The sequence below is a fragment of the Littorina saxatilis genome, linkage group LG6, assembly GCF_037325665.1.
Source record: "Littorina saxatilis isolate snail1 linkage group LG6, US_GU_Lsax_2.0, whole genome shotgun sequence".
NCBI lineage: Eukaryota > Metazoa > Mollusca > Gastropoda > Littorinimorpha > Littorinidae > Littorina > Littorina saxatilis.
The window spans coordinates 33,950,723-33,963,299 of NC_090250.1; the positions used below are offsets into that span (position 1 = coordinate 33,950,723).

At 45.4% G+C, this 12,577-nt stretch overlaps 1 protein-coding gene across 1 annotated transcript in view; it reads right to left on the minus strand.

Moving 5' to 3' along the window:
* Nucleotides 1-12,577, minus strand: part of LOC138967991 (uncharacterized) — a 137,391-nt gene that overhangs the window by 10,905 nt on the left and 113,909 nt on the right. Inside the window, exons 69-75 of the mRNA XM_070340552.1 lie at nucleotides 12,316-12,492; nucleotides 12,019-12,093; nucleotides 10,966-11,076; nucleotides 10,238-10,438; nucleotides 7,516-7,627; nucleotides 6,165-6,292; nucleotides 4,589-4,672 (exon numbers count right to left, since the gene is read on the minus strand). Coding sequence (XP_070196653.1) covers nucleotides 4,589-4,672; nucleotides 6,165-6,292; nucleotides 7,516-7,627; nucleotides 10,238-10,438; nucleotides 10,966-11,076; nucleotides 12,019-12,093; nucleotides 12,316-12,492 — 888 coding nt within the window. The remainder of the gene's footprint in view (nucleotides 1-4,588; nucleotides 4,673-6,164; nucleotides 6,293-7,515; nucleotides 7,628-10,237; nucleotides 10,439-10,965; nucleotides 11,077-12,018; nucleotides 12,094-12,315; nucleotides 12,493-12,577) is intronic.

The window sequence follows — 12,577 nt, forward strand, 5'->3', positions numbered from 1 at the left end:
AAAGACCCTTTTGTCAATCGTGGGATCTTTAACGTGCACACCCCAATGTAGTGTACACGAAGAGACCTCGGTTTTTCGTCTCATCCGAAAGACTAGCACTTGAACCCACCACCTAGGTTAGGAAAGAGGGGAGAAAATTGCTAACACCCTGACCCAGGGTCGAACTCGCAACCTCTCGCTTCCGAGTGCAAGTGCGTTACCACTCGGCCACCCAGTCCTAAGAAATAAGGAAAGAATTGTCGAAATCCGAAGCCACAAGAACAGAGGAAGCAACCACCACGGCCAACAGGTGGAATGGCTGTTGCACAGGCTGAGGCTATAAACCTAGATGCCCTTAGGTCAGCCGTTGTTCCAAAAAACCCTGACGTACCTCCTTAACCGTCGGTGAGAGGAACAACCTCTCCGGTTAAAACTGGAAGTGCGACAGAAGAAGCAGCCCGTGACTGAAAACGACTGTTACACTGACTGAGGCCAGCCCTAGATCCGACCAGAAGAGACCTCGGCGGGTGCTCGAGCTGATAGACCTTGTTCGCTGTGTTAAGATCGGACAGATGCATAAGAATGTGAAAATATGCATCCGTCAAATCGATTGAAGTTGCCCGACCTCACCACTCCCACCATCCATTGGCTGTGTACAGAGACCATCCAATACGAAAGTGGAGGGCGGAGGGGAGAGTGAGATCGGGAGCACTTCATTGGGGGTAAGGCTTGCTGCTAGAGCTGCCCCTCCCCCTGCCCGACACTGATCTTTACCTCGAAACTCGAGAACCAGTCAGAGACAGGCTAATGGCTGCCGGTTTAGCTTGGCCAGAGGCCTGAGCCTGCTTCTCCTGAGGAGGCTAGCTCTGCTTCAACCCTTGCAGAGAGAAGTCTGAGAACTGCTGATCTCTGTTCAACTGGATCTCCTTCCTTCTGGTATCAAACACCAGATGTCCAAAAGAGATCCCTCTACCACGGGGAAAAGCTCTCAAGGTGTCTCTCTTAGTCTGCTCAGTAAACTGAGAATGCGAGAGAAACACATCCCTCCGACACATGACTGTATGCGCGTAGTGAAGGGAGGACAGCCTCATTTGCTCTTCATTCACCCTAGCAAGGGCTGACCAAAAGAGTAGAGATGTCATCAGCGTCCTGATCCACACTAAGTGTGAAAGGATTCAGTGACTCAGTGAGAGAGCGAGAGAGAGAGCACTCTGACGATCATCTCCGAGAAAGAGGCAAGTTCCAAAAGCTGACGTCCAAATTCCTCCGCAGAGACAAGGGTGTGGTCTGGGAACGCAACACCCAAGTCCCTCTAAAACCTGCTTCACCAGCAGAGGAAGAAGTTCCTGCGTTACCGGAAAGGTGTACGCGGAAGAGCAAAGGATGCCAACAAGTTCCGCCCGGCTTCGGCAAAGTGAACTTCTTATGACAAGAAGGAACAAAAGTCGAAGCCTGTGTAGCCGAAGCCAGCCAAGGCTGAGCGTGTTCCGGAACTGAACCGTGAAGAACGAGCAGCAGAACCGGAACACTGGGGATACCACTTCCGGGAGGAGATGGTCTAGCCAAAACCTGCGAAAGGTGGTACACACCGAAGGTGACTCTCGAACCGGAAGTAGGAAACTTCCTCCTTCGCGGAACGGAAGTACGACATCGCCAACTGAGCAACCAAAGCCGAAGCCGATGTACCCTCCGGAAAGTATCTGGAAGTAACCTCCGTCGCAGCTTCGAGAGCAGCCAAAAGCTTCGACGGAAATCCAGAACATGTCTGATCGCTGGCTAAAGACTGTACATCAGAATAGCCAAGCGAACGGACACGGACCTAAGTCACAGTTGCCAGTGGAAGACTAATGAACGTGATGACCGGAAACCGGAAACCCGTCCACCCGGAAACCGTCCTGTCTCAACCCCTCCCGTATGAGGGTAAGAGTAAGAGGAGGTAACATCCGAAGCCACCAGAACTGAATAGGCAGTAGCCGCAACACTGTCCCGGCCGAGGCTGAAAGCCTGAATGCCCGTAGGCCAGCTGCTGTTCCTCACTCACTGACATCTGAGAGGAAGTGTCAGGAAGAGGAACAGTGTATCCGAACAGAGCCGGAAACGCAACAGACAAAGCCGCACAATGCGGAAGCAAAGGTTGCGTGGATTGGGGCCGGAAGCCCGAACGTCCGTAGGCCAGTCCGCGGTCAACTCCAGTCAAGACCACAACGTGTACTTGCAATGGAGGACCTATGCTTCCGGTAAACCGGAAGCGCAGCGCCGAAAACGGCTACCGCCCTTACTCTGAAAACGCCAATGCCCGCGACGAGGCAAAGGTGAGGTCAGAACAGAAGTGGACTGGGGCCGGAAGCCCGAGCGCCCGAAGGCCAGTCCGCGGTCAACTCCAGTCAAGACCTCTGCGTGTACATGAGATAGAGGACCGGAAACAGAAGCCGCCCTTGCTCTGAAAACGCCTATGACCTCTACGTGACAATAGGGGAGTTCAAAACAGAAGTTTGCGGGTTGGGATCCTGCGCCAAAGAACTGTTTCCCAGCAGGGAATGTCCGGCAGCCTCACGAGGGCCGGTGGACCAGTTCGACTTACCGCAGTGTCAACCACGGAGGCAGAAGACAAAGAAGCAAGGAGATCCTCCCCGGAAATCGTCGCCGACGCCATCCCCAAAAGGCGAGCGTCACCCAATGAAGGGGGGGAAAACACCACCGGCAGGCGGCGTGGGACGCTTTCTTTCTTTCTTTATTTGGTGTTTAACGTCGTTTTCAACCACGAAGGTTATATCGCGACGGTGAAAGGGGGGAGATGGGATAGAGCCACTTATCAATTGTTTCTTGTTCACAAAAGCACTAATCAAAAATTTGCTCCAGGGGCTTGCAACGTAGTACAATATATTACCTTACTGGGAGAATGCAAGTTTCCAGTACAAAGGACTTAACATTTTTTACATACTGCTTGACTAAAATCTTTACAAAAATTGACTATATTCTATACAAGAAACACTTAACAAGGGTAAAAGGAGAAACAGAATCCGTTAGTCGCCTCTTACGACATGCTGGGGAGCATCGGGTAAATTCTTCCCCCTAACCCGCGGGGGGTGGCGTGGGACGCTGCAATTCTTCTCTCCCAAACTGCGGAACTCTGGAAATAAAGAGCTAAGCAGTATAGACACCAGAGCGCCATGCTCCGATGCCTAAAAGAGGGAAAGCAAGAAGAAAAAGAAGTCAAAGACATGCTTAACTGCCCCCAAAACACATGTTCATTTGGGGCAGAATAAGTAACGGACATAGCGGTATTACATGCTTAGTCCGAAACAACAACAATTATCAATGGTCTGGTAGATCATGACATAAGCCTAATGCCATGTTTTATCACTGTCAGCCATGCTGACCCACAAAAATGGCGGCCAAACAATAAGTTACTGGAAATTTACAAGTCCAAAACGGACGAAAAGTCAGCAACTACAACGAAATTCCTGTCAAACTAATGACCAAAAAGGAAAGAGCTTACCAACTAACTAAGCAGAAGGCAAGTAAGGAGGTAATGTAAGGTTTACCTCACCATTACATCGGCCTTGCCACATTTTATCGCTGTCAGCCATGATGACCAACAAAAATGGCGGCCGAACAATAAGTCACTGAAAAATTTACAAGTCCAAAAACGGACAAAAAGTCAGCAACTACATCAACATTCTTGTCAAAATAATGACCAAAAGGAAAGAGCTCACCAACTAACGAAGCAGAAGGCAAGTAAGACGGGTAAGTGGCCGGTGGGTGTCAAACAAACACCAAACAGCACAGCCACGAGAGAGCCAAAAAATCAACAACCTTCTCTCAGAGCTGAAAAAGTCGTATGGAGTCGACGCACGTGCGAGGATATGGATGTGTGGGAGGGGGGGGGGGGGGGGGGGGGCGGGAGATGGAAGCTTGCTGTATGTTATGTAATGTATATATTGTGTGTGATACGTGGAAATGTGATACTATTTATTTGCATGTATGATACAGGTACAAATGTGATAATTGTAGGCTTATACTAGTGATTACTGTGTGTGATACATGAAATGTGATATGAATGCTGTTTTTATATGTTATACTCTTACTTTCTCCCAAGCGCAAGACAAATTCTTCTTTGAAAATTGAAGCCAATAAAATTTGAGTTGAGTTGAGTTGAGTTGAGTTGAGTTGAGTTGAGTATGATCTTGACCTTGTGTTGAGGAGCGGTAGTGACGTAGTACACACCAATGGGAGGTAACTCCCCGGGTCTGTGGTCATTACCAAGGCTCCATTTACACTTTTTGTGGTGGGGTTGCTTCCCTTTAAAATTGTTTAAGACGGGTAGCCTTTTCAGACCTTAGCATCTCAGACTGCGTCAATGCTTTATGTGATTCGGAGTAAGAATATGTAATTTAATCAAATCGCTACAGAGATTTTTATTTTTCTATTTTTCATTCAGGCACATTTTTTGTGTGCATTTGGTCAAGAAATGTACAGAAATTAAGGGCATGGTTCATATGACAGTGTCCAAACAATGTTCAATTCAAAGAGGAGATAATTAACAGCAATCAGTGTTGCTACACAGATATTGTGTGAAATGAGAGTAACTGATCTGCCTTATGCCTACCTCTTCACATTCACACAGCAGCTTGATGCAAAAGGTTTCTGCCTCCCAGTTCTCCACATCATCCAGTGTGCTCACACTCACAGGCTGCAATAGTAATAAGTCCGACATTCTAAAACACTTGACCATGTTCGGAAATAACTTTGTTTGTCCCTTTCATGGGCTAAGGAAGAGTTGTGCCCCTGGTTGCTGAGACAAATATATATTTGTTCTTCTTCAAAACCGTTTTATTCAGGCAATTTTGCATTTTGTCATGCAATGCTTTGAAGTTACATTATGGCAAAATGGATATGACAGATAAAAACATATTCAATACAATAGACAAGCATTTATAATAGATACTGTTCCACAAGGGTGAAGTATGAAGCCCACTGCTGAGACAAATATTGATAATACTGACAAGTTCAACCAAGCAATCGTACATATAGAATGCAAGTGAATAATGACGTCCGATATAACTTTTTTAAAGTAGGAGGCATCATCTTCAACACACTGTCATTTATTCAGTGCCCGTTCGTTACCATGCTTTTTTTTCTAAAAAGAAAAACATGCACATTGGAGATTTCTTATTCACTGCAGGTGTCCTTTTAAGGTAGGTATATTTTAGTCAAGTTTATAAGCAAAGGGACAACAGAAGGTATCCTTTACTTAAAGGTGTCCTGTTATCATAGGGCCTGAAATAACAGGTACCGCTATAACGTATGTACAAACGCAAAATGGCAGACAGATGTAGATCTCTCACACATTTAACACAAAGCAGGCACACACACATAAATGTCACCAGCGCTTGGTCTTTTCACTAATAGTTCTTTACCTTTTCCCCACAACAGATTGAGCAATAGAACAGAACGAATTCAACCCTTATTTTCTTCCACAAAAACAGATTCAGCAACAACAACAAAAATTAATGTAGCATTTATCTTCTTCCCCCAAGAAGAGACTGAACAACAGAAAAACAATTCTACGTAACATTTATCCTCTTCTTCCAACAACAGATTGAGCAACAACAAAAACAATTAATGGAGCATTCATCTTCTTCCCCCAAGAAGAGACTGAGCAACAGAAAAACAATTTTACGTAACATTCATCTTCTTCTCCCAACAACAGATTGAGTACACACAACAACAAAACAAAATAAGTCGCGTAAGGCGAAATTACTACATTTATTCAAGCTGTGGAACTCACAGAATGAAACTGAACGCACTTCGTCGAAGATTGCTTGGCCAAAATTTCAATCAATTTGATTGAAAAATGAAGGTGTGACAGTGCCGCCTCAACTTTTACAAAAAGCCGGATATGAGGTCATAAAAGACATTTATCGAAAACATGAAAAAACCGGCTTGGGGATATCATACCCAGGAACTCTCATGTAAAATTTCATAAAGATCGGTCTAGTAGTTTACTCTGAATCGCTCTACACACACACACGCACAGACAGACAGACAGACAGACACACACACACACACACACACACACACACATACACCACGACCCTCGTCTCGATTCCCCCTCTATGTTAAAACATTTAGTCAAAACTTGACTAAATGTAAAAAATTAAACAAAGTGAAAGCGAGCAAACCTCAATTCTTTCCCGTGTACGTGTGGCAGTTTTGGGGCGAAGTCCTGGCCGGCCAGCAGCTGTCACTGGGCGACTGCTCTCGCTCTCATCCATGGGTGCAAGACCGCGAGAAGCCCGAGCTGTCAAAGCTATAACCCAGAAACGGTGTTAGTACTGACAGTCTTCAACCAGCAACTCAATACATACCAGTCTTCCACAACACCCATAACTACACAAGTCTTTTATTTTTAAGACCACCACAAATGTGAAAAATATAGAGCTTGGGAGTACAAGGAACAAGCTGTTGGCATTAAAGGTACTGAACTTGTCTAATCCAGGTGCACGGAACCCCTGGGGCTTTTAGTCATACCTCAGGCAGCTATCCGTTAGAAGAACTACCAAGTTTCATTGACTTGCACCCAAAGAGTCAAGAACTGCGATTTTTTTACGAATTAATTTCGTACTCGGACCCGGCTGGTCTTGGCCTATTTTTGGATCTAAATTTAGATCAGGTAGATCACCACATCATGCACAAAAAGACACGTCACTAAAGCAAACTATGTCAGACGTCATCATGAGTTTGTGTAAAACAAAATGGAGGCCGGAATCACTCAGTTGAATCGAACTCCGACCAAACACCAACGTAATAACTAGGTTAATTTATGCACTCGCGTGAACAAGAAACTGTCGAGCTTCACAGATGTCGTCGTTGGGTAGTTTTGGGTTTGTTTTACTACCATAGGAGGATTTTTGAACTGTAAATGCACTCAGCTGCAACAAAAACGCAAAACGAAGGCTGTGAGCTGCACTGTGCCTTTAAGTCTACAATTAGGGGCTAAACGCCAATTCCACAACAGTTATTATAAACTGTCATTCCTTTATAAGACCCAGTCATATATGGGAAAAATAGGTCTTAACAGAGAGGTCTGAAAATGGAGGTAAATTTAGAGAGATTATGTACAGAAAATCTGAGAAAGCACGGTTGTAAAAGGTGTAAGAGTGAGTGTGAGTGTGTGTGTGTGTGTGTGTGTGTGTGTTTGTGTGTGTGTGTGTGTTTGTGTGTGAGTGAGTGTGTGTGTGTGTGTGTGTGTGTGTGTGTGCGTGGGTGGGTGTGTGTGTGTGTGTGTGTGTGTGTGTGTGTGTGTGTGTGTGTGTGTGTGTGTGTGTGTGTGTGTGCGTGTGTGTGTCCAATGTACAACAAAAACTTCACTAACATATTCTGAACTGCACTTAACTATATGTAAGCTCAACCATTTTCAAATGTTTCTTGTATTTTGACTTTCACACACAAACATGCACACATAACCCAGATGAAAGGCTAAATAAACCTTTTTCTCTTTCTACAATTTGACAAAAAAGAAATAACAGTCACCTGGTTTATCAAAGTCAAGTATGACAAGGCGTGGCATTGGAAGGGAGTCAGTGCTGCTGACGTAGTTGATGATGTGACGCATGAACTTTCGCTGCGTAAGTTCGTATTCTTCCTGTAACATGCACCAGTGAACAATAAGAGAACAAATTCAACTTCAAAAAAAGTTTTACGCCAGTTTGTTTGTTCGTTCGTTCATGGGCTGAAACTCCCACGGCTTTTACGTGTATGACTGTTTTTACCTTGCCATTTGGGCAGCCATACGCCGCTTTCGGAGGAAGCATGCTGGGTATTTTTCGTGTTTCTATAACCCACCGAACTCTGACATGGATTACAGGATCTTTTTCGTGCGCACTTGGTCTTGTGCTTGCGTGTACACACGGGGGTGTTCGGACACCGAGGAGAGTCTGCACACAAAGTTGACTCTGAGAAATAAATCTCTCGCCGAACGTGGGGACGAACTCACGCTGACAGCGACCAACTGGATACAAATCCAGCGCGCTACCGACTGAGCCACATCCCCGCCCCATTTTACACCAGTAAAAAGAGCAACACACAACCCTGAGGGATAAATTGTGTGCACTAACCCCAAAAGGGGGAAAGGGTGGCCGAGTGGTAAAGTGCACTTGCCTCGGAAGCGAGAGGTTGCGAGTTCGACCCTGGGTCAGGGCGTAAGCAATTTTCTTCCTCCTTTCCTAGCCCAGGTGGTGGGTTCAAGTGCTGGGTTCAAGTGCTAGTCTTTCGGATGAGATGAAAAACCGAGGTCCCTTCGTGTACACTACATTGGGGTGTGCACGTTAAAGATCCCACGATTGACAAAAGGGTCTTTCCTGGCAAAAATGTATAGGCATAGATAAAAAATGTCCACCAAATACCCGTGTGACTTGGAATAATAGGTCGTGAAAAGTAAATATTCGCCGTAATGGCTTGAGATTTACTGGCCGATGTGAATGCGTGATATATTGTGTAAAAAATTCCATCTCACACGGCAGAAATTAATATGTAAAGCGCTTAGAGAACGTCAAGCGCTATATAAATCTCCCATATATATATATATATAAAACACCAACCTTTTCTCTTCTTCCAAAATAATACTTAATCTCGACAGGCAAGTTTCAGTGTTGTTTGAGTTACCACTTCTGCTGCTTACAAACTTTTCTCAAATGATTGCCAAGGTTTATCTCTTTTTCTTTGGCATTCATGGGCTGCAACACCCGCGAACACTCGGTTTTGTTGTTGTTGCACAAGTGGGTTGTTACACGTTTGGCCATTTTTCCCCTGGCGTTTTAAGACTGGGTGGCTGAGTGGTAACACACTTGCGCTCGGAAGCGAGAGGTTGCGAGTTCGACCCTGGGTCAGGGCGTTAGCAATTTTCTCCCCCCTTTCCTAACCTAGGTGGTGGGTTCAAGTGCTAGTCTTTCGGATGAGACGAAAAACCAAGGTCCCTTCGTGTACACTACGTTGGGGTGTGCACGTTAAAGATCCAACGATTGACAAAAGGGTCTTTCCTGGCAAAATTGTATAGGCATAGATAAAACATGTCCACCAAAATACCCGTGTGACTTGGAATAATAGGCCGTGAAAAGTAGGATATGCACCGAAATGGTTGCGATCTGCTGGTAGATGTGAATGCGTGATGTATTGTGTAAAAAAATTCCATCTCACACGGCATAAATAAATCCCTGCGCCTTGAGTCCGAGTCTGGAGATACGCGCGCGATATAAGACTTCAAAAACATACTCCGTTTACAGGGGGATACATGCTTAGAAAATGTCGCCATGTTTATATAACCCATCAAACCCTGACATGGATTTCAAGATCTCTTTTGTGTGTATATGATCTTAGCTTTTCTAGATTAAGGCCCCTCTCCCCTTGGACTCTAAACTTGCAAATGCCACAGTTTCCCTCCCCTCGATCTCTCTAAACTTACAACTGCCACAGTTTCCCTCCCCTCTTTATAAACCAAAATGCCACCCCCTCCCCCCAACCCCCCTCTATCTCCCTCTAAACCTATATATGCCCATCCCCCAACCTCTCTCTCTCTCTCTAAACCTATATATTCCCATCCCCCAACCTCTCTCTATCTCTAAACCTACAAATGCCCATCCTCCAACCTCTCTCTCTCTCTCTCTAAACCTACAAATGCTCATCCCCCAACCTCTCTCTAAACCTACAAATGCCCATCCACCAACCTCTCTCTAAACCTACATATGCCCATCTCCCAACCTCTCTCTATCTAAACCTACAAATGCTCATCCCCCAACCTCTCTCTAAACCTACTAATGCCCATCCCCTAACCTCTCTCTAAACCTACATATGCCCATCCCCCAACCTCTCTCTAAACCTACATATGCCCATCCCCCAACCTCTCTCTAAACCTACAAATGCCCATCCCCCAACCTCTCTCTAAACCTACATATGCCCACCCCCAACCTCTCTCTAAACCTACAAATGCCCATCCCCCAACCTCTCTCTCTCTCTAAACCTACATATGCCCATCCCCCAACCTCTCTCTCTCTCTCCAATTGCCACATTCCCTGTCTCTCCCTCTCTCTCTCTCTCTCATTGCCACATTCTCTCTCTCTCTCTCTCTCTCTCTCTCTCTCTCTCTCTCTCTCTCTCTCTCTCTCTCCCTCTCTCTCTGTCTCTCTCTCTCTCTCTCTCTCTCTCTCTCTCTCTCTCTCAACCTACAAATGCCACACTTTCAAAACCACGCAGTGCTCACATTAAATAATGTCTTGTCCTGTTTGCTCTCCTTCTGCTTGAGTTCCTTCATCTGCTGCTTGACGGCCTCTTCTTGGATTTTGTTGGTGTCACCGAGGGGCATTCGCTGTTTGATGTGCTCCAGGAGCGCGTCCAAAGCTGTGGGGTTCTCCTGCTGGAAGTAGACTTTGGACGCCTTGGAGCGGTGCATCAGAATCCCAACCTGACACAACAATGCAAACATGTTTTCAAAACTTAGGATGAGACTTCTTCTTCTTCAGCGTTCGACGATGGCTGTGTCTAAATTCTTTGGCGGGTGATGTTGACGAAGTGGGCTGTCATTTCGAGGTCCTGGGTGCTGCCCCACAGCTGGGAGGAGACATAATAATCTGTCATATTTTGAAAATGAAGTCTTTACAACCCCCTCCCGCTGAATGGGTGTGTATGTTTCACTCTGTTCCATATAGGAAAACTTTTTACCAGCGCATCACCAATTAATGTCTCCAATATAGGTTCAGAGGCCCAAGATTTTGTAATGAATAGAAGATTTAATAAAATACAATACAAACAATTCACAAAATTGTATTATCAACCATTCCTTTTATTAACCTTATCTTGGTTTTTTTGTCAAAAATTTCATTCATTAACCTATTTTGTTTTCCAAGTTGTTTCTTTAATCAATACTATTATTACGATCAAAAAGTAGCCCCCCCCCTCCACCCCCCAAGAATAAGGTGTGTTTCTTCTCACCTCTGACTGTTTCCACGCTCTCCCCGTGCCCACCACACAGATGACAAGGGGTAGGTTGAGTGTCAGCACGCCAAACCTCAACTCCATCATGCAGTTGTCTGACTTCACATACTGCGGGCAGATTAAGGGTGGAATAGTGAGACAATATCAAAGACAACAAACAAGCAATTTTTTCTTCCGAGATACCCCAAACAAAACCAAACAAAAAACATACACACACCCTAATAACTCAGGTAAGAAAAACCACATAAGCAAACAAACATGCACGCAAATGAAATATCAAAATACTGTTTAATGCAACCAAGAACCCTATAAAAAAAAAGTTAAATCAATTCTCAACGACAAGGCACAAGTATGACTGAGGCAACGTCCCCAAATCAACCGTCAAGACAAGCCAGCTCAGAAGAAAAAAAACACACTACATGTACTAAACATTGATCATATGGACGAATTCCAAAAATACTCTGTCAGGTTTGCATGTCTTGCGAAAGAGTGAATACTCTTGAAAATGTTTTTTTTGTTTGTTTCTTTGTTTGTTTGCTTAACGCCCAGCCGACCACGAAGGGCCATATCAGGGCGGTGCTGCTTTGACATATAACGTGCGCCACACACAAGACAGAAGTTGCAGCACAGGCTTCGTGTCTCACCCAGTCACATTATTCTGACACCGGACCAACCAGTCCTAGCACTAACCCCATAATGCCAGACGCCAGGCGGAGCAGCCACTAGATTGCCAATTTTAAAGTCTTAGGTATGACCCCGGCCGGGGTTCGATCCCACGACCTCCCGATCACGGGGCGGACGCCTTACCACTAGGCCAACCGTGCCGGTCTTGAAAATGTTGATGCACGCTTTAACGTGTGACATCATATAGGCCAATCACGAGCGAAGGGTGTGTCTCCACATGTGGTCATTGTCCACGTGTAAAGTATGTTTCGAAGGGTATTGACTCTTTCACAACCCATAGAAACCTGACAGAGCTATTTCCCAACATCCTGACAAAACCTGATCAACTACTTGTTATCTCTCTATTTCTGAAGCAGACAACTTTACCTCATCAGAAACGCAGGCAACCATTACTCTAGCCTGTCGCATTCCTTGAGTGATGTTCTGGAACAAGCCTGCTCCCTGCAAAAATACAAAGCGTTCTCCACCAAGTTCAAATTCTGTATCAGAATATCGATTTACTCATGCACAAACACAAACACACACACACACAACACACATTCACACAAATACAACACCCACACACTCACATACACACGAACTTAAGTACGCACACACACACACACACACACACACACATGCACACATGCACACAAACAGCCATCAAGCAAGCAAAACACTTACAGTGGCCATCTGCTCAGTATCCAACCAGCAAGTGATTCCGTGGGACTCCAGGAATCGCTTGATCTCGCGAGGGTCACCATACCCCAGGGCTTCTGGCGGACACATGGACCCCTTGGACTGGGCATCACGCGAGTTGGTCCATGAATACGACAGGAAGCACACAGGAGGCTTGGAGGCCTGCAAACACAGCCAACGCTCTGTTTTCACAAAAAGTTTCAGCCACAATGGCAGGAACTCACAGGTACATGCCTGTTGTAGAATA